At 32.0% G+C, this 27,984-nt stretch overlaps 1 protein-coding gene across 5 annotated transcripts in view; it reads left to right on the top strand.

Annotated features, from left to right (window-relative positions):
• MON2 (MON2 homolog, regulator of endosome-to-Golgi trafficking) overlaps positions 1-27,984 on the top strand; it is a 119,814-nt gene that overhangs the window by 26,835 nt on the left and 64,995 nt on the right. For 4 of the 5 annotated variants that reach the window (XM_074269764.1, XM_074269763.1, XM_074269765.1 and 1 more), the window contains exons 3-19: positions 3,214-3,341; positions 5,148-5,279; positions 6,778-6,907; positions 8,061-8,158; positions 9,694-9,819; positions 12,845-13,039; positions 16,029-16,153; positions 16,477-16,616; positions 17,077-17,230; positions 19,817-20,049; positions 20,315-20,396; positions 20,930-21,114; positions 21,632-21,744; positions 22,068-22,172; positions 22,552-22,632; positions 22,715-22,788; positions 22,876-22,966. In XM_074269764.1, the coding sequence (XP_074125865.1) occupies positions 3,214-3,341; positions 5,148-5,279; positions 6,778-6,907; positions 8,061-8,158; positions 9,694-9,819; positions 12,845-13,039; positions 16,029-16,153; positions 16,477-16,616; positions 17,077-17,230; positions 19,817-20,049; positions 20,315-20,396; positions 20,930-21,114; positions 21,632-21,744; positions 22,068-22,172; positions 22,552-22,632; positions 22,715-22,788; positions 22,876-22,966 (2,192 nt within the window). Of the gene's footprint in view, positions 1-2,875; positions 2,973-3,213; positions 3,342-5,147; positions 5,280-6,777; positions 6,908-8,060; positions 8,159-9,693; positions 9,820-12,844; positions 13,040-16,028; positions 16,154-16,476; positions 16,617-17,076; positions 17,231-19,816; positions 20,050-20,314; positions 20,397-20,929; positions 21,115-21,631; positions 21,745-22,067; positions 22,173-22,551; positions 22,633-22,714; positions 22,789-22,875; positions 22,967-27,984 lie in introns of all 5 variants that reach the window. The other variant, XM_074269766.1, reaches the window with a different exon arrangement.

The following is a 27,984-nucleotide window of genomic DNA, read 5'->3' as shown; positions in this document are numbered from 1 at the left end:
GAGCAAGTCAGCATAACTAACCAATATAATGGAAAAAGATCTGAAATTTTATGCCATGTTCCATACCCATAGTGTTTTATATCTTTAAAGCTAAGGGATGTGCTTTTTTATATATCTTTTTAAAGCAAGCTTGGTCATTATCATTTTTTAGCCTTACATTTGGATTGATGGTGATTGTTGCTTCATTATATAGAGTGCTGGAACCAGGAAGGCCTCAGTTTAAATCTACTCTTTTTTTTTTTTTTTCTTCTTCCCTGAGGCTGGGGTTAAGTGACTTGCCCAGGGTCACACAGCTAGGAAGTGTTAAGTGTCTGAGATAGATTTGAACTCAGGTCCTCCTGAATTCAAGGCTGGTGCTCTATCCACTGCGCCACCTAGCTGCCCCCTAAATCTACTCTTAAATTCTCTAGTTGTATGAGCTTGTGCATGTCACTTAACTCTCTGCCTGAATTCAATTTTCCAGTCTTTAAAATGGGGATAATGATAACACTTACTTCCCAGGATAGTTATGAGGATAAGATGGATCATTATGATAATGATTTTTAAGTGTGGGTTTTTTAGACTCACATTTATTTCATTTTATATCAGTTCATATACATCTTTCCATACTTCCAGATTCATTCTCTTTATTTCTTATAGCACAATAGTATTCAGTTGTATTTTGAATTATAAAATGTTTAGCCATTCCCCAATCATTGGGTATTTTCCACTTTTGTTCTCACAAAAAGTCCTACTGTACATATTTTGTTATGTCTAGGTTTTCTTTTCTTTTCTTTTTTCTTTTTCTTTCTTGTCATTTGGCCTCTTTGAGATATAAGCTTAGTAATAGGATCTCTGCTTTTGGACACTTTAGTTATTTTTTTTTTTGCATAATTACAAAATACTTTATTGAATTTTTGCTCCACCAACAATACATTAATGTCCTTGACCTTCTACAATGTGTCCAATATTGAATATTATAGTCTTTAATAAATTTTTTTATTGTATGGTTGAAAGCTCAGATTTCTTTTATTTTCATTTATCTTTTTACTAATGATTCAAAAGCAGTCTTTCAGATGATTGTTAGCAATTTAATATTCTTTTGAGTATTGTTGGCTTATGTTCTCTGACCTCTTGGGGAAGAAGTGACTTTTGTTCTTAAATCTTTCTGTTTTCCATATATCTTGAATTTCAGTTCCCTAACAGAAATATTTGATACAATGATTTTTCCATAGATTCTTCTCTTGTCCTTACTGCATTTTGTTTGTGCAGAAGTTTTTCTGTTTCATGTAATCACAGTGATGTTGCAAGAATGTATCTCCAGCCAGAGCTGTGAAATGTATTTCATCTGGTTCTTTTCTAATTTGAAAATAATCTTTAATTTATGAGAACATGGAGCAGTGACAGTAGTAGAACTGTCTAGAAATTCCTGAGTTTTAGTTTGACACATAATGACTGTTTGACCTAGGATAAATCATTTAATCTCTCAGTGTTGTAGGCAGTTCTCTGAAAGTATGTTATAGAAAAGGTGCAGGTAAGAGTTTCCTCATTAGAGAATTGTCTGTATCAGTGAAATGCTGAGTCTGTCTCTATCCTTGTCCCTATGATCTTTAATATTTAGTTCACACATCCATTTTGAGTTTATTAAGTTAAGGTCTTGGACTATATTTCTTCTATTGGAGAATAATATAACCTTTATTACTTGGTTATAATGGAGTAACCTTTCACATGATTGATAGTCCTCTTTCAGAGAAGTTTTTATTTAACAAAATCTTTCATCATAAGCCATTTTTAAAAGGAGATTCAGATAAATTCATTTGAAGAATATTTTAGATATGATTCACTTTATAACATAGGTTTTGTATTATGGGATTTAGGTCTGGATGTTACCTTATAGAGCATCTGGTTCAGTCCTTTGTCACAGGTGTGGATATTGACTTCCAGTGAAGTTAAGTGATTTGTTCAGATTCCATTTTAATGGAATTTAAGATTTAAATAGAACCAGCATTCAAACTCAAGTCCTTTTGACTTCAAATTCAATGGTGTTTTCCATTTTTCCATTTATATTTTTGTCTTTTCTATGTTTGTCTATCCTCAATCTATTTTTCTATCCATACCCCTCTAATAACCATGAAATAGAACTGGAATATATTGATTGTTGACTATTTTTGAACTCCATTTCTTGTGGAATTATTTTTTAAATAAAGCTTTAAACTTCTGGTTCATAATTGAAAAAGCAGTTGTTTGAAATGTTTTATGTTTCTCTCCCTTCCCCCCTGACCTAAATCCTATCCAGATTAAATTGCTTTTTTCTTAGTTTCTGAACATGTTATGATTTTTTGGCTTATAGCACTTATATCCTCTCTCACTCTGTTACTAAATTGCTCTTTAAAGGTTATTTTGTTTGTATTTTAGATTTTTTTTTTGTTTCCTGATACATGATGTGTATTTGGTTTCTATGTGATACTATGCTATGAATATTAGTATTACATCTGGAGAGATATCCAGTATTTACTTGACTAATTTGGTGATGATGATTTATAGTCTCAAAAATGTACTTTTTTTTTTTTTTTGCTGAGGCAACTGGGGTTAAGTGATTTGCCCAGAGTCACACAGCTAGGAAGTCACATTCTCCTGACTTCAGGACTGGTGCTCTATCTACTGCGCCATCTAGCTGCCCCAAAAGTGTTCTTTAAAAAAAATTTTTTTTTTTTCTATTCAAATCTAAATTTATATCTTAAAATTATGACATTTATGGGCTCCCTTCTGCAATAAGAAGAGTAGAAAATAATGTGATCCTCAAAAGGAAGGTAGCACCTGACATTATAGAAGGGATAAAATTTAAGTTGGCACTAAATACAAATAATGAGTGCAAAACCCCAATGCTTTCTTTCAGAATCTTCTGTTCTTACCACAAGTTTTTAATTTTCACCGAGAAAGAACATTTTAGAACTGGAAAGGACCTTAGAGTTCCTTTTATTCAGTCCATTCAGGTGAGAAAATTGAGATACAAAAAGGTTAAATTGTTCAGATCACATAGCAGGACTGAGTTCAGGAGAACTAGACCACCTGATTTCAAGTATAATATTCTTATCACTGTTATGAGTTGTGATTTTTTTATTTGGTATTTTATTAAGAAATTATTTTAATTAAGGATATCAGTGCTAATAATCTTTGAGTAAACCTATTTAGAGTTATAGATTATTTACTCATTTACTTTATATATATTTAAAGCTTTAAAAGAGAACAGCTCAGAGGTTGTTCAGCCTTTCTTAATGGGATGTGGAACCAAGGAACCAAAGATCACTCAGCTGTGTCTAGCAGCCATTCAGAGGCTTATGTCACATGAAGTTGTTTCTGAGGTAAGAGAGGCATAATACCTGTACGTTTTTCTTTGAAATAGGATAAAATGGATTTTTATAAGTGGGGAAGAAAACATGCTTGATTTTTACTTTAGAATACAAATTTCATGAAGATATTTAAATTCAGGGAAATTATTATATTATAAAATGTTTTTTAAAACAGCATTTGTATGTATTATTTGTATGTATTAAATATATATGATATATGTATTATATGTATAAGGTACATGTGTTGATTTGTATTTATTAAAGATTACATATTTCTTTACTCAAGTAATTTATGATCTTACATATCAAGGTCCTATAAAATAGATTAGAATTTTTATAATCAAAGAGTATATTTACATTGTTTCCTAAAGTTAATTGCTATGAAAAGATTTGTAAATAATTTAGATATGTCTAAGTTCAATAATTTGTTTAAAGAGAAAAAAAGGACTTGATGAATTTATAGACTATAAATTTTTTTGCTGCACACTGATTTCTGTATCTTTTTAGAGCTACATAACAATATTTTTCCAACGTGAAACCTGATGTTATTCAACTGTATTCAATGCTGCCTTATAGATTTTCATCAGCATATCTTAATTCTTTGCTCTGAAGGATCCCAGAAAAATTGTTATAAAGCAATACTTCTTGCTGTGCAGTACCAAGCCTAATTCATTTCATATTATGTGTTGACCCTTTTGGTGTAGCTTATGTGCAACACAACAATTTAGCATACATTGATGATTTTTTTAATTGGCTGTAACAACTCACGCCCTTCTTTTTGGGAGGTTATACCCATATCATTGAAGTTGTGGATTCCTAAGGTATTGATGCATATTTATAGAAAAATATTGAAATGACATAAACCCATATTTATTTATAAAATGGAAGAGATAATTTGTTTTAGGAAATTAATTATAAAGATAATGAGGAAATAATAGCAGAAAAGGAAAATTTGACCAACACTTTGAAGAAAAAGTATTCATTATAATCAGCTGGCTCTTGATTAGATATTTTTATAAACTTTATTCATATTTGAACATTTCCACTTATAAGCATAGTGAGGAGAAGTAGGTGCTACTTAAATATTTTTGTAGGAGAAAAGTTAAACCTTTCCAAAACTAGTTGACATAAATGAGAAAGGATGCAATGACAAAGGAACGATTGATATTAGTCATTTTGTGTGTATTATTTGGAAAGTGAGAGGATATTCCTTCTGATATCTTAGATATCTGGTCTCTGATATCACTATAGTATTAGTGAAACATTTTCTGATGTTAGAAGCTTCTGGTACAGAATCTCCCTCTACTTAGGCAAATTGCTAGCTACTTTGTAATTTAATATAATAAGTGAGTAACCCTGGCTCTGGAGAGAAGTGCTGTATTCAGGGACATCTAGTTATTATGTACTGTTAGAGCCAAGTCTTGAACCCATAGTCTTCTGGATTCCAAGTCCAGCCTTCTTTCTATTATACCATGCTGACTTTTCTTTAACCAGTGTGATAGTCACAAAAATATCTCTTTTTAGGGAGAGGCACTATTTGTGAACTTGCTCTTTAATCGAAGATTTTTGTAATATAAATATTAGGAGGCAAAGTACCTAGGTTCAGACCTGAGTCTGCTGCTTACTTATGTGAGTGACTGTGAGCTAGTCACTTAATTAACCTCTAGGGGTCTCTTGTTCCTCATCCTATGAAAAGGTGAACTGATAGTTTTAAATCCTTCCTAATCTTTAGGTCATATCATTCAATGTTTTGCATATAGCTTAAACAGATGTATTTTATTTCATTGTTAACAAATGACATAATCTGCTATTTTACAGACTGCAGCGGGGAACATTATTAATATGCTTTGGCAGCTGATGGAAAATAGCCTTGAAGAACTAAAGCTACTTCAAACAGTTCTTGTTCTTTTAACAACCAATACTGTAGTTCATGATGAAGCCCTCTCTAAGGTAGGAATCTTTTCTGCCCCATCAAATTGTTTCTCTGACACAGTCTGTTTAATTCAAACCAGTTTCTGGAGAAAGAACTGCATTTATTGGAATTAAATACAGCTTTAGTGTGGACATTATTTTGGCTAGTAATTACAGAATAGACCCAGGGATCAGCAGTGTTTTTTTCCTCTAAGTTTTACCATTAAGTAAAATGCCAGCATAAGTTATGTTTTATCTTAATATAATTTTTAATAATAAGCTATGTAGTATTACATATTTTTTCTAAAAATGACTTTTATTTAAAATTGTTTAGTAATAACAGCTGACATATATAAAGTAATTTAGAATGTGCAAATTGTTATTATTTACTCACACCCTAACCTTGTGAGATCTACTTATCTGTGACAAGCATCATTATCATCCCTAATTTGCAGTTAAAAAATCTGAGGCTAAGAGTTTAGATGACTTGCCTATGGTCATACAATTAGTAAGTTTAAGAGGGAGAACTCAAAATAAATGAGTATTAATGAGAGCATTTTCTTTTATAACTAAGTGTGGATGAAAAGCTTTGGCAACTGCCATGCGACATTTAAGTAACTTAACTTCCAGGCTTCAGTTTTTTCCATCTGTAAAATGAGGACTGAACTCTGATCTCTCTTAGTTTTAAACCTGAACCCATAAACTGTTAAAAGGAGTTTCATGTATCAGCAAGTAGGTGAGGAAAGTCTTTGTATGGCTGGAAAATGATTCTTGAAATCACTAGACTAACTTAAAGCTAGCCTAGAAAATAAATCTACTTTATCATCAATCAGTCAGCATTCATTAAATGTGTATTATATATTAGACACTGTGCTATCTGTTGGGTTAAACTTCTTGCCTTCAGAGATCTTACATTTTAATCAAGGAGATAACATGTGAGCATATGCTACAAAATGAATACACATTAGTTTGAAAGGGACCTTTTATGTTGAAAGGGGAGGGGTTGAGGCCTCTCTTCCCTGTCAGATCTTTTGCTCTAAACTTAAGAAGCCAGTCTAAGGGATGCTGGGAATAGGAGAGCCTTTTCTTTTGTTCTGTTTTTTGCTCAGGCCCTGGAGGATATACTGCCCTAGTGCAAATGTTCTCTGTGGCTCCTTCTTCCCAAGCCAAATATAATTTAGGTTCCTTCCTCAACATTAATCATGTCTTCCCTTCTATGTCTTCTCTGTCCCAGCTAGTTGAATATTTTGTTTTCTGACATTCCATGTTGTTAAGGTAAAATTCACATTTTTGCGTCATTGTATCCTTTTAAATAGTAGTATTTTATTAACATACTCACACAACTTTATATAGAACATCTATCTCATTCTTCAATAAAGATGTTGTCTTTATTTTCCTAGATTTATGTTATGATAAAGTTTGCCAGATGTCTCTGCTTGTACAAAAGCAGAAATTATTTAATTTTCTGTTACCTCAAATACAAAATGATTAGATGATGTTAAATTTTATTTTCATTGGCTAAAAATTGCTTTTTCAGGCAATTGTTCTTTGTTTTCGCTTGCACTTTACAAAAGATAATATTACAAATAATACAGCTGCTGCTACTGTACGACAAGTTGTTACTGTCGTATTTGAGAGGATGGTTGCTGAGGATGAACGACATAAAGGTAAATTTGGATTATTTTGTGGTTAGATAAGTTCTTATTAGCATGGTTTCCCATCAGTTATTGATATTTGGAGTTTTGAGGGGTGATATATTAACAGAATACTTTTAAAGATATGCATATTTTTCTGTAGATTGAACTATATGTCTCTTCATTTTGATTATATTAAGTAAATAAATTACTGACATCAGGCTTATTTTTCTGTAAAGGAGATTAGTTCAAAAGATTATTTATATTTTTTCTGCTTTATGCAGTTATTAAATTATGGACTGAGTAAATTTTTTTCCATGGAGAGTTTGTCTTATTTCACTTGCCTTAATGCATTTTTGTTCTAGTTGTTTTCTTTTGGGATTATATTGGTGACTAATAATAATGCCACTTTCTCAGAGAAATGAACTTCACTTTTCCTGAAGAAAGCTTTTAGCTACAGAATAGATCTTTTTAGGTTTAGGTTCTGTTTCTGGGCTTTCTGATTGTTTTATTAAAGCAATATTTCTATCAAATTTGGCGTATTTGATTTGTACTACCTTTCCTGAAAAGAATTTAAAGTTTCACCAGATGGAACTATTGATTTTTTTTTTTTTAATTTAATCCTAATTAGTGTAACCTATATAATTTTTTGGATCATGTTCAGAAAAAACCCAGGATAACTCTGATTTATATGTCTTGTATATCTGAATCTTATTAATCTATACACCTTTTGAGACCTCCTAATATAGTTAAGCAGTGAGCTTTTATCACAGATGTCACTTGTGTAACTGATGAATCATTAAGTACATGAGAATTGACAAGAATAGTCATAGAAATGGGAGTTAATTGTGTAGCAAATTTAATATATTTCTATTTTATTTAAATTTGTCATTCAGAAACTAAGTCAAATAGTTGTCATTTGAGTTTTTTCTTGTTAGGACTATGGAAATCTCCCATTTATTGATCAAAATAGGATCTCATTTGTTAGAAAAAGTTACAAATGAATTCTATTGTAGACAGTTCTATTGTCTTTTTTGTTTTAAGAGAAATATCTCTTTGAAATTATAATGAAAATAATTAAGAAGATATTCTATTTAGAAATATATCTTGTTCAGACTCCACTTCATTAATGTGAAGATATACTACTCTGTTGTGAATCCACATAACATATCCTGTTTGATTGTAGATGTTGTGGAGCAGCCAGTGCTGGTTCAAGGAAATAGCAATAGGCGTTCTGTGAGTACCCTGAAGCCCTGTGCAAAAGATGCATACATGCTTTTCCAGGTATTCATATGAAAGAAATTGCTTTTATCACTTTATGTTATTTTTTCTTAATGCTCTTTGAAGCTTTGTCTAGTTTGATTTTTCTCATTAGAAAAAGTGTTATCTCACATTAACATACTATTTTCCAATTATTAAATGCTTTTCTATAATAATCCTGCAACATACATCTAGCTTGTATCAGTATTCCATTTTATGGGTGAAGAAATTTTGTAGTAGATATCTTCTGTGCCTGGAATACATTTGGTCCCCTCATCCTTAACTTTTAGTTTCCTAATTTACATCAAGACCTGGCTCAAATCCCACCTTTTGCAGGAGACTTTCCCCAATGTTTCAGTTGTTACTTACTGTCTTCTTTTCTGAAATTAACTTGCATACACATACACACATTATGAAGTTTTAGACATACAGTTGACTGCTTATTAAATGTGTTCATCAGTACACGTCTTAGATTGACACTGCAAAAGGACAAAACTGATATGAGGAAGAGGATAAAGTTTTTGTAGAGTATAAGGTTTTTTCGTTTTGTACCACATAGTTGATGTATAAAAATTATATTCCTTCCTTAAGGGAATTGGATTAAGTCAGAACACATAAAAGATCAATCAGAAAGTACTTATTTACATTACAAATTAAATTTCATTTAGTGTGAACTAGTTTAAATTATATTTTATTTTATTCCATTTTTGTTTCTTTTCAAAAATAAGAATGACAACTTAAATTTGCATAGCATTTTGTTTTCAGAATGCATTATTTGACTTTACTCATTTGATCCTCACCACAAAGGTATTTATTATCTACATTTTGCAGATCAGGCAAATGAGGCTTAGGATGACACGGATAGAGGTAAAATTAAGATTCAAACCCAGAATTTCTCTGGCTCTGTAAAAATGAGTAACATTTATATAGCTGTTTCAAATTTAGAATATACCTTATAATCTGTTGTTTTATTTCTATTTCACAATAACACTCTAAGTACTACAGATATCACTGACCCCACTTTATTTATAAGGAAAATGAGACTCAGCTGTTAAAGGTATTTTTCCATAATCAGACTGCTCCTAGGTGTCATGGGCACTATTTGAAACTAGGCTTTTTTTTTTTTTTTTTTTTTTTTTTTTTTTTACAGCAAATCCAGAATTCTGGCTTTTTCCCTCTCCCTATTACCACATCTTATATTATTCCTTTTGCGAATAACACAAGATATACTTATATTAAAGACTTTTATTTTTGCTACTAGGAAAGAATGGCAAACTAACTGCATGCTTATAAATAGTATTTATATATTGGCAATGATTATATGATTCTTAAGAAAAAATTTTGTGTTTATTAATTTCTCATCTGTAATGTACATACTCATTAAGTTATGCTTTTTAGAAAATATCATATAGGAAATAACATTTTAAAAGATGTAATTCTACTTTTATTTTTCATTCAGGAAAAAAAAATTACATAAAAGGGAATTTTAAGAATTGATTAAATGTGTGTGACCTAATGTTTTTTTAAAATTCCAACCAATTTTTGTTGTTTATCCTTAGGATCTTTGTCAGTTGGTTAATGCTGATGCTCCTTATTGGCTAGTAGGAATGACCGAAATGACCCGAACTTTTGGCCTTGAACTATTAGAATCAGTCTTGAATGATTTCCCACAAGTCTTTTTACAAGTAAGCCATTTCAAATTTACTTAAACAATGAAGTAATCCTTATTTATTTCTATTCTATTTATTTTATTTTATTTTATTTATTATTTTTTTTTAATTTTTATTTTATTTTATAATTATAACATTTTTTGACAGTACATATGCATGGGTAATTTTTTACAACATTATCCCTTGCACTTACTTCTATTCAGATTTTTTCCCTTCCTCCCCCAACCCCCTCCCCCAGATGGCAAGCAGTCTTATATATGTTAAATATATTACAGTATATTCTAGATACAATATATGTGTGTAGAACCGAATTTTTTGTTGCACAGGAAGAATTGGATTCAGATATTCTATTTATTTTAAACTGATTAAAATAATAAACTAATATGCTTTAGAATTATGGAGTAAAATTTTTTATGCCAATGCTTTTGTAAAGAATTTAGTTATCCTAGTTTGGCTGTTATCTTTTTATGAAATAGTTGTTTCTCACACTATTATTCATACACACTCACTATTGAAAATACTATCCTTATAAACTTAGAATGGAAGCATCTGTGAATTATATTCTCTTTAGAGTAGTAAAATCATAGAATTGTATTGTATGGTTCCTTAAACATACTTTATAAAAACATGAAAGTATTTTATGTTTTTAAAAATCATTAACTCATTCAATCTTTACTAAATACCTGCTATGTATAGTCTACGGTACCATGCTCCAAGTAGGAAGATAGCAATGCAAGATTTTGTCCCTTAGTGAGCATGCATTCTAGTTTGAGGCCCAAGATTTGCATCTGTTTTGAAATACTAGCAGAATTTCATTCAACAAAGAGAGAGGGAGGGAGTACATTTCAGGAATGGGAAATAGCATTCCTGAATGTATAGAGTTAGAAAATGTGCTGTTTATAGAGGGACCATAAAAAGCAGCCAATGTAATTGAGTTGTGACTTGAACTCAACAAGTAAAGGACATTGTTGTTGACAGTTTGTTCTGCATATATTAGTTCATTAAATCTTAACAACGATCCTGGCAAGTGTGGATTCAAGATATATTAGTATCCATTACTGGTAAGGAAACTCAGAGGTCTTTCTGAATTGCCTCCTTTCTACCATGCTGTCCCAACTCATTTAGCAGCTTCCTGTTGTTCTTAAGAGAAAATACAAACTCATCAAGTATTTAAAGTCCTCCACCTATGACTCTCAACTATCTTTTCAAGGCTTATTTGATGGTTTTGTTCTTTCACACGTTACTGTTCCATCAGATTTGTCTACTGGGTGTTCCCTGAGCTCAACATTGTGTCTCCTTAAAGCTGACCTTGTTAATAAGTCAGTAAGCATTTATTTAGCACCAACTATGTGCTAGACACTATATTAAGAACTGGGAATACAAAGAAAAGCAAACTACAGTCCCTGGAGTTTGCTCCTAAGGAGTTCAAAATCGAATGAAATCTTATTCCCATTAGATTGTAAATCTAATTAATTACTGTGATTGTCTAATTTTTGTCATTATATCCCTGATGGCTAGCACAATGCATTTTGTATAGTGAATACTTAGTAAATTCTTATTCATTTGAATGTAGGCAAAATTTATCCTGCTCATCTATATATTTTTAAAAACTGAATTTAAAATGATCTAATAGATACCTTAGTGTGCTCCATGTCAAACAAAAATTACCTTTCTCCAAACTGCTAAATTCTACTACTATAACTTTAGTAAATTTCTGATGCTTAATCTTTTTAATGTGACTCTTGATGTGGTAAAGAGGAAGAATTAGAAGATCCTGAAATTTCTGCTAATTTTCATTCCATAATCATAATAGCTAGCATTTATAGGGTGCCATTTATATGCCAGGCATTATGCAAAGTACTTTACAAATGTTATTTTGTTTGATTTTCACAACCACCCTGGGAGATAGGTGCTGTCTTTTATTATTGAGAAAACAGAAGCAGAGGTTAAATCCAAGTTCACAGTGCTGTGTCAGATTGGATTTAACTCTTCCTGATTTAGGTCCAGAACTCTGTATGTTGTGCTACTTAGCTGCTTCTAGAATGTCAAAAAACTATTTGTGAAATTTTTTAGAAGTTGACTCGATTTCGTTTAGGTATCCCTTTTGTCCTTTTAAAAATTTTAGTTAATACATGATTATAGGATGAAAAATAAGCATAATTAGTATTTATATAGCATATTAAGTTTTGGAAAGCACCTTACAAATAATATTCTCTCATTTGATCTTTATATCAGCCTTGAGCTGTGTAGGATCTTTTGTTATTCCTATTATAGATCAGAAAACTGAGTTTGACAGGCTTTTGGGACTTGCCTAGGTTTACATAGCTAGTAAATATTTAAGGCTGGGTTTGATCTCAGGACTTCATGACTCCTGGTCCAGTACTTCATTCTTTATACCACCTAGCTTCCTCTAATAAATGGAAAAGTGAAAACACTGTTATATAGTGTAATAATTGAAACAGAATAAATTTTTTTGCAATTCAAACTTAAAAGACTTTGTTTGAATGGCTAACTTGGAGGAATGGTTTTTAAGTCATCAGTAAACTGAAATTTTTTAAAGACAAAATTACATAGAAGAGGAAGATCTTTGTGAATGCCCAATCAGTAGTCGAGTAGTATATATGTTATATAATCATATCACTTTATTTTTAGGGTAATTTGTTTTTTCTTAAGTAATTAGGTATACCTAAACTATAGCATCAGTTTAAAAAATCATTCATTAAATCTTTTCTAAGTGTGTATATTTACACACAGATTTGCAGAATGGAATAAAACTGAATTGTAAGATATACTTACTAGAACTAAATTTTCTCATTTAACTTTTTAATGTTCTCTTTAGTATAAATTTATTTTTATCTGTTATTTAGACCATGTGATCTTTACTGAAAAAGTAACTGAAGAGTGTCTAATAATTATTGTAAAGTCACTAGGAATTATATACATGAGTTTCTAATGTTGATCCTTAAATAATTTTTAACAAGTGACATTTTACCTTAGAATTATTAAATAAGTGTTAATTGAAGTTTTTGTTCTTCTACAGCACCAAGAATTTAGCTTCCTTCTTAAAGAAAGGGTGTGTCCACTTGTGATAAAGCTCTTCTCTCCAAATATCAAGTTCAGACAAGGTTCCTGTACTTCATCTTCCCCTGCACCAGTTGAAAAACCATATTTTCCTATTTGTATGCGTCTGCTGAGAGTAGTTTCAGTTCTGATTAAGCAGTTTTATAGTCTTTTGGTAAGTACTAGTTGCTAAATTTATTGTGTAGGTGCATGGGATGGCTCACTTTTAGAAGTTGATCCATTGGAGATGTTAGCTTTTAAATCAGTCATCTTTTAAATGGGTTATATTTTTAAATTTTGTGTATATACAATATTTTTATTTTGTGAAGAAATATGACATTGACTGACAGGATTGGCAGTGTTACTCATGTCTGTGTTAATTGTCCCATGTCCCCCTTAAAGACTAATAAAAATTAATAACTTTTTCTTTTACTTACATAAAATCTAATGGTTAAATAGATTGAAGCCAAGAGTTTGGGATTTATCCTAAATCATATAGTACATTTTGAAGTCCAGGACTAAAACTAAAGTCCATATCTCTGTCTACATTTTATTTGCAAAATTGCCATGTCTCTTATAACAAATGAAATTACTTAATATGTCAAAAGATAGAGATTTCATTAGTGTGGGCACTCTGCACCAAGATCACAGCTGTTCCATATCTTTTTATTTTAACATATACACACTGAACTTCTCGTAGGCAATTTCATGAGTTTCTCATAGAATGTTGTGATATTCTTGATTAAAAGACTGTATTAAAGTTATACTTAATTGTTAGATATTTAAGTTATATTTTGGGGGGAAATCATGAAATGTAACTGTGTAAGCCAAAATTTATTATGGATATAATGGGTATAATTTTAAACAGAATTACTACATACTTTTGAAAAGATGTGTCATTTTCCATAGAAAATAGAATGGAAACAGTGTTTTAGATTATCATAAATTATATATCCAAGGCATAATGTCCTTAGGACACTTAGAGTGGCAATATATGAGTTCCATTTTCAGTTTTTAGGGAGGAGCAGGTGTGATGTATTCTTGTATTTTGAAAATTGATGACTCTTGTATGGTACATACTCAAAGCAAGCAAAATGTGCCATGTCATATGTACAAATGGTTGGTATGAAGGCTGATTTTTTTTTTTTTTTAATCCCCAGCAGCACATGAAATCTTTACCAATTGCCCACTCCCCACCCCCACCCCAACACTTTTGAGAGTTGGTGCCTCCTGGCTTTTTATCACTTGTAGTTTATGTCCACATCAACTCAGAAACAAGATCATGGTCAGAGCATGGTGCAAAGTGATTTCTTTCAGCCTTAAGGATTGATTGGGGAGAGTGGAACAAGCCCTAAAACTAAAATAAAAAGAAAATTTAGGTTTGAATCCTGACTCTGTTAATTAGCTGTATGACCTTGATCAAGTAAAATAATATTGGTCTCTAGTTTCTCCATCAATAAACAGAATAGAAGTTAGACCAGGTGATTTCTAGGGTCCCTTCTAAAATAAAATCCTATTTTCCTATATTTTATTATCTCATATAAATTTGGGCATGTTATGTATTACAATATTAAATTTCTTAGTAATAAGCTTTTAAGAACATAGAATTAGAACTAGAAGGGCCTTTGGAAGCCATCTTATCAACTATCTCGTTTGATCAATAAGGAATTGAGACCCAAAAGGTAGTGACTCCTTGAGGTCACGTCACATAGGTACTAAGTAGCAGAGCCAATATTTGAACCTGGGTCTCCTGACTCTAAATCCAGTGTTCTTTCCTGCGTATATTACTAATATATTTACTTCTGTGATAAATTTTTCATACTATTTTAATATATAGGGATTTGTTGAATTGCCCCTTTTTTTTTTTTTTTTTTTTTTTTTTTTTTAAATAAAAAGGTATTGATTCTCTTACTATTCCAATAACTTCTGGTTTGAACTTTATTTTTAGAACCTTTTTAAAAATTTTAAATGAGTTGTCTTAGTCTACATGAATATAGTTTGTACTTTGTTTTGTTTTCAAATTTTAAATTAATAAATTCTATCTTTTCCCTAAAGATTAACAATTTTATTATTACAATTAAAATAATTGTCAGAATGTCAGACCTGTTCACTGTTTACTTCAACATTTCATTTTTTAGTACCATTTTTAGCAGTAGATTTAATTGAAAATCAAATGTTTTGCTGTTGTTTTTTGTCCTGTTGTAGAAACAGTGAGGGTTCTTTCAGTCTTTGTGACCATACAAATCATAGGCTCATAGGTCTAGAGCTGAAAGGGATCTCAGAGACCAGCTACTCCAGCCTCCTTATTTTACAGATGAGGAATCTGAGGCTCAGAGAGGTTAGTTGATTTACTCAAGAACACACAGGTAGTAAGCACCAGAAGTGGGATTTGAACTAGGGTCCACTGACCAGAAGCAATATTCTTTCTGCTGTAACAAAATGAATTTCCAAAAAATCTGACTTTGATCTACAATGCCTTAATTTTTATAGTTTCTCTTATATTAATTAAAATATGAACACATTTGGCTCATTAAAGTATTTGATTCCAATTTTGCATATATCAAATTACAATATATCAAATCCAACACACTTTTATAAAACACCCACCATGAATTTGGTAGTTTGCTGAGCATTAAGCTTACAAAGAAAATATTAATCCCTTCCCTTAAAAAGCTTCCACAACATTTGCATAGAAGAGTAAATGTAAAGTATATTCCAAGTCATTTCAAGAGAGAGCGAACACTAAAACAACTGGGGGTGGGAGGGAGGATCAGAAAGGCCAGTGATGAAAAGGTGACACCTGATAATCCTCTTTATAGATACACCTTGATACTAAATTTTAACATCGTATGGCACTCTTTACTTAAATTTAAACCTATTTATTTCTTGTAATGTTAAGTGTAGGAAATTTGGTCCTCTGGTACTGTATTTACATTTATAGAAAACAAATAGTTGCTGAATTTTTATAAAGTGTCTGAAATAAGTGAAATACTTATTAAAACAGTTTTCACTTCTAGTATTTCTAAACACAATCCTTCAAGTGGACTCCTTCTCCTTGTCAACTTGAATTAGTTGAAGAGTATATTTTAAAATGTGGTTAAATTCTGGTATCAGGTTAATTAACTAAGAGATTTGTTGTATATTCTAAATGTTTCTTCCTTTAGGTAACCGAATGTGAGATATTTCTTTCACTCCTAGTGAAGTTTCTGGATGCAGATAAACCTCAGTGGCTAAGAGCAGTTGCAGTGGAATCAATTCACAGGCTTTGTGTGCAGCCTCAACTTTTAAGGTAGGAACCCAGAGGCTCAGAGAGAGTTTTCAGGTATCAGAAAGTGAAATAATTGTTGCACTTTATTAAGGATTTTTTCAAACAAAGTCAGACTATATGAGTGGGCATATGGATTCAGAGAGATAGAGAAAAGGCTTTCAGTGGGAGGAGAAGTTGGTCATTTGAGACTGAGCAAGTGATAATCAAGTTCTTTAGAATGATAAACTCTTTGAAGAACACTAAGATTGGCAATAAGGAACTTTAATGCATACCATTTTGACATTTTTTAAGCATGATTTGAGGCTAAATATTATTGTTTAGAAACATTTTAAAGTATTTTGCAGGTCCTTTTGTCAATCTTATGACATGAAACAACATTCTACTAAGGTTTTCCGAGACATTGTGAATGCATTGGGATCCTTCATCCAGTCATTGTTTCTTGTCCCAGCGACGGGGATTCCATCTACTACAACAAATCAAGCTGGTAATTGTTTGTTTGTATTTTTTTTACTTTAAAAAAGTTATGTTCCCCCCATATGAATTACTGCACAATCAGTTGATATTTATCAGAGGAAATAAATATGTAGCTAAACTAGTATATAGAAAAGATAAAAACTAAACACAAGGTAAAAAAGGAAGAAGGTAGTAATATGAGGAAATTCAGGGAAAAGTTTCACATTGAAGTTATGGCTTGAGTAAAGTTTTGAAGAAAACAATATTTTAAGAGAGAGGAAAGAAAGATGTATAAAATCATATAGATGGGATATATAGTACTATGAATAAAGATAGCAAGAAAGGGAATAATGTATAATTTAGAAAGGATATGTTAGGAACAGATAATAAAGAGCTTTAAACACTAAAGGAACTTATAACAAATGACTTTTTAGTTTCATTTATAAATAAGAAGATTGAAGATTAAGTTAATAATTTTTCTTATTTCATAGGAAATAATAATTCTGGTGGCCCAACCTCAGCACCAGCAAACTCAGGAATGTTGGGATTGGGTGGAGGTGTTACTGTGTTACCTGCTTTTGAATATAGAGGAACCTGGATACCTATCTTGACCGTCACAGTCCAGGGGAGTGCCAAAGCAACCTAGTAAGTAATAGCAATATTTATTCTGTTTGGAATAGGATATTGGGGATGATATTTCATCATGAAATGCTTTTTAATATATCTTTCCCCACTAGAATAGATATTACTGTTAAGGACAGAGTTTTATTGTATCCTTATACTCAAAGCTTAGTTGTGACATTTTTGAGTGTTCTACTCTTGAGAACTAAATTTGGAGCTAACTTTTTTTCATGTTATTTTTCACTGATTATATACTTTAAAGGTTATCAAGGCAAGAATGAGAGAGCCAATGCCATCCATTCTCTCAGTGTATTTATATCAGTTAATCTTTGTTTATGTCTAATGTCTTTAGTTCATGCTGTTTTCTTACTGGTTTATTTTAGTGACCCTGTTGTTTTGTTAGAGATTTCTTAATGGTTTTGATTCTCCTCAGTATTTCAGAAGCAAAGATATTCAGTGTTTTATTGGATCTCATTACTATTGGTCATTTGCTGGTATTTATTTATAAAAGAGGAATAAAAGCCATACTTTAATGGATCTGTGACTTTCTCAAGGTGGTACTCTCTCTCTGTCAGATCAGATTGTAACCAAACTAGACTTCATCATAAACTTTTGAGAGTGAGTCCAGATGTTGTGTGAGAGGCCTTCTTTTTGTTCTCTTGATGCTAGTGGAGTACATGGCTTGTTCTCACTGTCTTTGTGTGATTAGTTTAATTTGTTTCTAATTTTATATTACTCTGATGATAGTCTCTGTAATGCTTCTCTTGTGTAGTATAATTGTGCAGAATATCATTGCTCCAGTTCCCTCTGAATAATTAGTCCTGAACTTCAAAAGTTTCCATGACAAGGGGACATAAGAATAAAAAAGTAGAATGAAAATTCTTTACCATGCTTAGATATGCCTATTAGTAATGGAAGATAACAATATCTTATTAAATGAATTTTTTTAGTTTAATAGGTTGCTAATTTCCTCTCCTCTAGGTACAGTGAAATAAAGTCAGATGATTTTAGAGATTTAGAGCTGTAGACCCCATCAACACAATCGAGTTCTACCGCCTCATTTTATAGTTTTAAAAAATGAGACTAAGATGTTAAGTGACTAGTTCTAAGTCTTGGCCTCAGGTTTTTATGAAGAAAGAGAACTGAATTATACATATTCTTTTTCAAAGCTTACTTGGAATTTTTAAAAATGAGTGAATGTGTGTATATGACACATTAACTCATATACTCATATATATGGATTTCTATTATCTTTTTAATATCAGTCATTTTTTATTACTATTCCCCAGCCCAATATATAAGCCTTTCTTTGTGTCAAAGGGAAAAAATATCTACTTAAAATAAACCATTATATTTTAGGCAATATTCCACACATACAGTTCCACATCTCTCCAACAAAAGGAGGTGGTGCATTTCCTTATGTCTTATTTAACCTCTCTCTGTCTCATTTTCCTCAACTGTAAAATGGGGATAACTTATCTCATAGGGTTGTTGTGAGGATTATTTGAAATATTTGGGTTTTTATTTGTTTGTTTTTTGCTGAGGCAATTGGGGTTAAGTGACTTGCCCAGGATTACACAGCTAGGAAGTGTTAAGTGTCTGAGGTCAAATTTGAACTTGGGTCCTCCTGACTTAAGGGCTGGTGCTCTATCCACTGTACCAACTAACTGCCTTACACATGAGATATTTGTAAAGCACCACCTGGCATGTAATAGGTGCTTAATAAATGCTTATTCCCTTTCCTTTCCCCTTTCTACTTTTCACTCCTCTCCAGCTACTCTAGATGCAATTATAGTAATAATCACATAAGCTAGTAATGAGGTTAGATTTAAGGGAAGGCTTTAAGTATCAAACAGGATTTGATATTTGATCCTAGAGGCAATTGGGAACCATCAGCATTTACTCTCACCTTGAGGCAGCCAGAATCTGGAAGTTGTCTCCTAGTTGCCCTTCCCTTTTTTGTGTGAGTTTTCATTTTGTGTATTTTCATGATTAAAGCATCTAAACCATTGCCAAAACATTTTAGAATCTTGATAGGGCATATTTTATACTTGTAATATTAGGTTGTACTTTTTCCCTCATGTGTATGTCACAAGTCACAAATACAGCAGTTGGCCTGTTTTTTTTCTCTTGCTGAGAGGAAGACAGATTATTGAGGAAATAGGAAACAAAGTCTTAGTATTTCAATTTGTATAAATATAATTTAGTTTATCATTAAGAAAAATTAATTTACTTTTCCCTTTTAGAAATAGTTGTAATGCAGTGTAGTGCAAAAGTGTCCTGATTTTATTTTCCTAAGTGCAGATTTCAAGTCCTGACTCTAGTTTCCTTCTTATATGATTTTGGGCAAACACTTAACCTTATTTCTGAAATAAAAGGGTTTAAATTAATGTCTTCTGAGGTTCCTTCCAACTTTAAAAGTATCATCCTGTGATGTACCAATTAGTTGTAATGCTCTCTTTTGAGAATTATTCAATAAAATGAATCATGTAAGTGCTTTTTGGTAAACCTTAAAACATTCATATAAATATCAGGGTTGGTTTTTTTTTGTTGTTGTTGTTTTCATTTTTCTGTTGCCTTATTAATGTTATAATTTCTTGATAATTTCAGCCTTGAAATGCTAGATAAAGTGGAACCTCCAACTATTCCTGAAGGATATGCCATGTCTGTGGCATTCCACTGTTTGCTAGACCTTGTCCGTGGTATTACTACGATGATTGAAGGAGAGTTAGGACAGGTGGAAACAGAGAGTCAGAGTACCACTGAGACAGCTTCCTCACCAGCACAGTCGTCAGAACCGCAAGATTTTCAATCAGTATCTGATCAAATGGATAAGGAAACAGGTATAAAATGTGATAACTTTTCTAAAAGTGTAAAATGAGATGTCATAGCTAGGGGAAAGCCCTTTTTGATGCCCAAATCATTAAATGGCAGCAAGGCTTATTTAAGAACCACTCTTAAGTGTAAAATTAACAGTATAACTGTCAATTTTTAAGAATAATTCAGCCATATTTTCAAAGAATGAAATTTTTAAAAAATTGAATTGTTGGTAAAACATTTTATAGTTTTAGTATCTAATAAGTATTGTGAGATCTTTTTTCTTTTAAGTTAGCAGAGCTGTGTGGGAAGAAATGGTGAATGCCTGTTGGTGTGGGCTTCTTGCTGCACTGTCACTTCTTCTTGATGCCAGGTATTCTGTCTTTGTACTTCTTTGTTTTATAGTTTGTATTAGTAACAATTGCTTTTGGACGATTGCCATATAATGAAAAATGATTACCTTACTTTTTTTACTAGCTTAAAAGAGAATAAAATATGAAGAACAAAAAAGGAGTTATTCTACCTCAGAATGAATTTTTAAATGAGATTGCAAGATAAATGAAGCACACACCATCATATTTACTTTTAAAAGATTATAAAATTGCCTCTTTGGAAAAGTACTTGATATCTTAAGTCAAATCTCTGTTGATCCCTAAAAATAGTTTGATTTTGTTATTTGTGTATGAACTATGCATTGCTTATATTGTTATTTATATTTGTAGAATAATATTATAATAAATTTAATTTACCATGAGTTATAAGAACAAATTAAAATTGCTTCTAATTATTTGACTTTTAAAAATGTTTTGTATACTGATTTTTTTTCATAATTTTGGAGTGGGCTATGTAGTATTACTCCTTTTACCAATTAGACAGAAAGTCCTAAATAGCTTATTTTCTCTCCAGCACAGATGAAGCTGCCACTGAAAATATTTTAAAAGCTGAGCTGACAATGGCTGCTCTCTGTGGGAGACTAGGCCTTGTAACTTCAAGAGATGCTTTTATTACTGCCATTTGCAAAGGCTCGTTGCCTCCACATTATGCTCTTACAGTATTGAACACGACAACTGCAGCTACATTTTCTAGCAAATGTAAGACTTTGAAATTTAGTATTCATTTGGTTCATCCATTTGTACTAGAAACTAATACAGTGATAAATTTTTTTATCACATTAATTTGAATAAAACTGATTTATCTAAAAATATCTTAATTTTGTGTCTTCTCATGTTTCATTCTAACTTGATATATATTGTCTTAGTTTTATATATATATATATATATATTGTCTTAGTTTTCTGACTAAAATATTAACTGAACTTTATGGGTCTTAACTTTATTTTCTTCATGAAAATATCTCAGCATTTTTAGTGGCAGAGGAAATTTTTTCTCTTTGTGATTTACTAACTTTTACGCAGTCTTTAAAACATACATGTTTTTTAACTCCACAAAATATAGATGTATAATTAATATTATGTGTAACTACATTGTACAATAATAAATACAATTGTGCTTATAATTTGATATTTTAAAAAACTGATAAACATCTGATTTAGAAAGTCATAAAATATCCAGTTTATTTTAATTATTAGATCTTTCCTTTGTTCCCTAGCATATTCCATTCAGGGACAGAATGTTCAGATGATCAGTCCATCAAGTGAGTCTCATCAGCAAGTTGTGGCAGTTGGTCAGCCTCTAGCAGTCCAGCCTCAAGGGACAGTAATGGTAAAAAGGATCATCTTACTTATTCTTGACTAGCACATCAACAAGGAAATCTTTTAAATTTTCTCTGACCATGTACTAAAATTTTACATTTTTTAGCCTAAGTAATTTATATAAGGAAATAATGAAGTATACAATTCACATATGTAATCTAATTTCTTGCATGAGTATAGTTAGTGATTTGAGGAACTTGAGTTTGATGTAAGCCTGTATACTATTTAGAGTTTTTGCCCAAACCACTTGTGTATTTTTTTAACATGAATATTGTCACTTTCCCCTACCATTAGATGGAAAAATAAATATTTTCCTTTTTTTTTTAATGTTAGCTGACATCAAAAAATATCCAGTGTATGAGGACTTTACTTAACTTGGCACACTGCCATGGAGCTGTTCTTGGGACATCATGGCAACTTGTCTTGGCAACTTTGCAGGTATGGCATCAAAACCTGGATCATATGGGGGGGGGTGAGTTTTGTGTACATCAATTAGGAACTACGCCGAAAACCAGGCAGGGTCTCTGGGTCATTGTCACCTTGTACTGTCTTCCTCACACATAGACAGTAGAAGACAGGACAGTTGATGAGTGAGAGAGAACACAGAGTAGAGAATGAAAGAAGAGAGACTTGCATTGTGTGGTGTGCTAGAATGTCATTCATGATTTCTTCATTATAATAAAGGTGATGGCAATATCATCACCTAGCCTTTGTAGTAAACATTTTAATGATGTCAGTAATGGTACCACTGATAAACTTTAAAACTTTTATTTTTACTCAGATATGTTTGAAATGCCTTTTTCTCCCCTATTAACAGCATCTTGTGTGGATTCTGGGGCTGAAACCTGGTAGTGGGGGTGCCTTAAAACCTGGAAGAGCTGTGGAAGGACCCAGTACAGTAAGCATGAACTATCCATCATTATTTTTGATTTAATAATTGCGCAGAATTTTTCTGCATCACATTTAACTTTATCTTTCAGGTTCTGACTACAGCAGTTATGACTGATTTACCTGTCATTTCCAACATACTTTCAAGATTATTTGAAAGCTCACAGTAAGAGATTTTTTTTTTTTTGATAGAACAGTTAACTTCAGCTATATTTTATAGAACCAAATGTCTTAACAATTTTTTATTTTTTAGGTATCTTGATGATGTATCATTACATCATTTAATAAATGCCCTTTGCTCCTTATCTCTAGAAGCAATGGATATGGCCTATGGAAATAATAAGGTACAACATTTTGCCTTTATATCTTAAATATTGCAGATTGCTCAGTAAGATAGAGTGGAACTCCTTCTTGATCCAGTTTTTAGGGAACAGGATTAAAATTAACTTTTTGATTAACTGTGGTACATGATTTGTGTATGAGAGAGGGACCATTTTCAAATGCCAACTTTTGACACTCTTAGATCACTGGCAATTCACTTCATCTCTGAATGTCATCATCCTCCTCTACAAAATGTACAGTAATATCTATTGTACATCTGAGAACTGTTGTAAAACCCAAATGATATAAACAAACAAATATTTATTAAACATTTACCCTATGCCAAGAATAGTGTTAGACTCTGAATATATAAGCACAAGAATGAAGCAATCCTTTTTTCTAAGTACTTATAGTTAAAGGGGAGTCATAATGTAAACAAAATATATGTGTGTGCGTGTATATGTATACATACACTTATGCACATATGTGTGTGTGTACGTGTGTGTGTATATGTGCATGGAGATAAAAAGATGGATATTTAAAACAAATGCAAGGTAAATTTTTTTGCAGGGAGTGGGTAGCAGTAGAAGCTTCATTTAAAAGGTATAACCTAAGCAGAATTTTTTAAAAATAATTTTTCATAAAGAAATAGAATAAGCTATTAATCAACTCCCTAAGAAAAAATCCCCAGGACAAGATGGATTTACATATGAATTCTACCAAACATTTAAAGAACAATTAACTCCAATACTATATAAACTATTTGAAAAAATAGGGAATGAAGGAGTCCTACCAAATTTCTTTTATGACACAGACATGGTACTGATACCTAAACCAGGTAGGTTGAAAACAGAGAAAAAAACCAATCTCCCTAATGAATATTGATGCCAAAATCTTAAATAAGATATTAGAAAAAAGATTATAAAAAATCATCCCCAGGATAATACACCAGGAATGCAGGGCTGGTTCAATATTAGGAAAACTATCAATATAATTGGCCATATTAATAATCAAATTAACAAAAACTATATGATCATCTCAATAGATGCAGAAAATGCATTTGATAAAATCCAACATCCATTCCTATTAAAAACAGTTGAGCATAGAGGAATAAATGGACTTTTACTTAAAATAATCAGTGACATCTATTTAAAACCATCACTAAGCATCATATGTAATGGGGATAAACTGCAACCATTCCCAATAAGATCAGGAGTGAAACAAGGTTGCCTACTATCACCATTACTGTTCAACATTGTATTAGAAATGCTAGCTTTGGCAATAAGAGCTGAGAAACAGATTAAAGGAATTAGAGTAGGTAATGAGGAAACCAAATTATCACTCTTTGCTGGTGATATGATGGTATATTTAGAGAACCCCAGAGAGTCTACTAAAAAGCTATTAGAAATAATTCACACCTTTAGCAAAGTTGCAGGATATAAAATAAACCCACATAAGTCATCAGCATTCTTATATATCACCAACAAAATCCAACAGTTAGAGTTACAAAGAGAAATTCCATTTAAAGTAACTACCGATAGCATAAAATATTTAGGAATCTTATCTGCCAAGGGAAAATCAGAAACTATATGAGCAAAACTACAAAATACTTTCCACACAAATTAAATCTGATCTAATTAATTGGAAAAATATTAAATGCTCTTGGATAGGGAGAGCAAATGTAATAAAAATGACAATTCTACCTAAACTAATCTATTTATTTAGCACTATACCAATCAGACTCCCAAAAAACTATTTTAATGACCTAGAAAAAAACAACAACAAAGTTCATATGGAAAAAACAAAAGGTCAAGAATTTCAAGGGAATTAATGAAAAAAAAAAAATCAAATGAAGGTGGCCTAGCTGTACCAGATCTAAAATTATATTGTAGAGCAGCGGTTACCAAAACCATTTGCTATTGGCTAAGAAATAGACTAGTTGATCAGTGGAATAGGTTAGGTTCAAAGGACAAAACAGTCAATAACTTTAATAATCTAGTGTTTGACAAACCCCAGCTTTTGGGATAAGAACTCAATATTTGACAAAAATTGCTGGGAAAATTGGAAATTAGTATGGCAGAAACTAGGCATTGACCCACACTTAACACCATACACCAAGATCAGGTCAAAATGGGTTCATGATCTAGGAATAAAGAATGAGATTATAAATAAATTAGAAGAACATAGAATAGTTTACCTCTCAGACCTGTGGAAGAGGAGGGAATTTATGACCAAAGAACTAGAGATCATTATTGATCACAAAATAGAAAATTTTGATTATATCAAATTGAAAAGTTTTTGTACAAACAAAACTAATGCATATAAGATTAGAAGGGAAGCAATAAACTGGGGAAACATTTTTTCAGTCAAAGGTTCTGATAAGGGCCTCATTTCCAAAATATATAGAGAATTGACTCAAATTTATAAGAAATCAAGCCATTCTCCAATTGATAAATGGGCAAAGGATATGAACAGACAATTCTCAGACAAAGAAATTGAAACTATTTCTAGCCATATGAAAAGATGCTCCAAGTCATTATTAGTCAGAGAAATGCAAATTAAGACAACTCTGAGATATCATTATACACTTGTCTGATTGGCTAGAATGACAGAGAAGGATAATGCAGAATGTTGGAGGGGATGTGGGAAAACAGGGACACTGATAAATTGTTGGTAGAATCGTGAATACATCCAGCCATTCTGGAGAATGATTTGGAACTATGCTCAAAAAGTTATCAAAACTGTGCATACCCTTTGGGACCTGTATGTGCAAGAATGTTTGTGGCAGCCCTCTTTATAGTAGCTAGAAACTGGAAACTGAGTGGCTCCCCATCAATTGGAGAATGGATGAATAAATTGTAGTATATGAATATTATGGAATATTATTATTCTGTAAGAAAAGACCAATAGGATGATTTCAGAAAGGCCTGGAGAGACTTACATGAACTGATGCTGAGTGAAATGAGCAGGACCAGGAGATCATTATATACTTCAACAACAATACTTATATGATGATCAATTCTGATGGATATGGCCATCTTCAACAATGAAATGAACCAAATCGGTTCCAATAGAGCAGTAATGAACTGAACCAGCTACACCCAGTGAAAGAACTCTGGGCGATGACTATGAACCACTACATAGAATTCCCAATACCCCTATTTTTGTCTGCCTGCTAATTGTACACTATTTCAAAATCCAATTCTTTTTGTACAGCAAAATAACTGTTTGGACATGTATACATATATTGTATTTAATTTATACTTTAACATTTGTAATATGTATTGGTCAACCTGCCATCTGGGGGAGGAAGGGTGAGGAGAAGGGAGGGAAAAATTGGAACAAAAGGCTTGGCAATTGTCAGTTGTAAAATTACCCATGCATATATCTTGTAAATAAAAAGCTATAACAATTAAAAAAAGAAAAAAATAATTTTTCATTAATAACTTTTGTTTTTATATTGCTTATTCTTTCCTCTCTCCAGCCATCTTATGTAACAAACCCAAAAAAAAAAAAAAAAAACAAATTAAGGAAAAAAATCAAAAGTGATTGATACATGGAAAGAATCTGGAAATATACAGTGCTTGTTACCTCTTACCCATGTAACAAATGGGGAGAGAGGGAGAGCTTTCTTCTTACATCTCTTCTTTGGGGCCATGGTTATTCTTTCTAAATTTGGAGACTTCATTTCTATTGTTTTTTGCATTTTTCTTTTCCTTTATGTTGTTATAATTATGTTATTATTAGAGTAAGGGTGAAGATTGAGAAGAATTTTCTGTTAAAAAAAAAAAAAAAGAAGAATAAGAAGCTAAGGAGGAAATACAGTTCAATGCAGTTTGGCCCTGGAGAGTAGCCAAGGAAGAGTCCCAGATATGGGAGCTGTCAGTCAGCGGCCAGTATGACTAACTTTAGAGTAATGTTTAAAAAGGATTGGAGAGTAATGTTTAAGAAGGAAGATTGGAGCTAGATTGTGAAGTACTTCAGAAGCTAAATAAAAGAGTTTGCTTTTGATCCTAATGGAAAAAGAACCATTGAGCTTTGAGTAGTGGTATGTCATGGTCAATCCCGGACTTGGTAAAATTTGTTTTGGCAATTATGTGTAGGATGGATCAGAAAGGTAGGGATACCAATTAGAAGCTACTATGGCTAGTGGGTTGTGCCTGCCCATTTCAGCCTGTTAAAACAGGTGAGATGTGATGACATTCTGAGTTAGAGTGGTAATCTAAGTAGAGAGAAAGGGATGAATATGAGAATTGTAGTGATAGAAATGATGACTTGATGCCTTAATTGATATGTAATCTAATGGGCATAAGAGAGCAAGGATTCAAGGATAATGCCTATATTCGAAATCTAGATAACTTGAAGGATAGTGGTAGACCCAAAGAAAATTGGGAATTGGAAGTAAAAGTGGTTTGTGGGAGAGAGAATGAATTATGTTTTGGACATATTGGAATTTGAGATAACTACTGAGAATCCAGTTGAAGAAGTCAGTCAGCAGTCACAGTATAATGACTGGAGGGCAGGAAAAAGACTGTGGCTATACTAGATTTGGAATTAATCTGCCTAGAAATGGGAGCTGCTGAGATTTCTGAGTAAAGAAAGAGAATAAAGAGGAGCAGAACAGAGCCTTGAGGAAGACCCTAGGAAAGATTCATAGCATGGATGAGCAAACAACAGGTGGACAGAGACACACTATTCATGTAGGTAGAAGAACCAACAAGAAAGTGATCTCATCAAAACCCAGGGAGGAGGGTTTGCAGAAAGAGAGGGTACTTAATGGTCTTATATCCTGCAGAGAGGTTGGAGATGGAAATTGAGAAAAAGCCATCGGACCACTTTATAGAAATAGTAGTTTTAGTTGAGTGATGAAGTCATGAACCAAGTTTCAAAGGTCCAGAAATGAGTGAGGGGAAAACTGGAAGCAATGAGACACTTTTTAGGAAGTTTGGCTATTAAGGGAAGAGAGATGTGGGTTGGCCAGATCATATGGGATTTTTTAAGCAGAGGAAAGTTTTAGAAGGTATTTGAAGACAGTACTTGA

Source organism: Sminthopsis crassicaudata, chromosome 5, assembly GCF_048593235.1.
Source record: "Sminthopsis crassicaudata isolate SCR6 chromosome 5, ASM4859323v1, whole genome shotgun sequence".
Lineage (NCBI taxonomy): Eukaryota > Metazoa > Chordata > Mammalia > Dasyuromorphia > Dasyuridae > Sminthopsis > Sminthopsis crassicaudata.
Note: the sequence above shows the minus strand (reverse complement) of the source record. Positions and strands in the feature narration are given on the sequence as shown.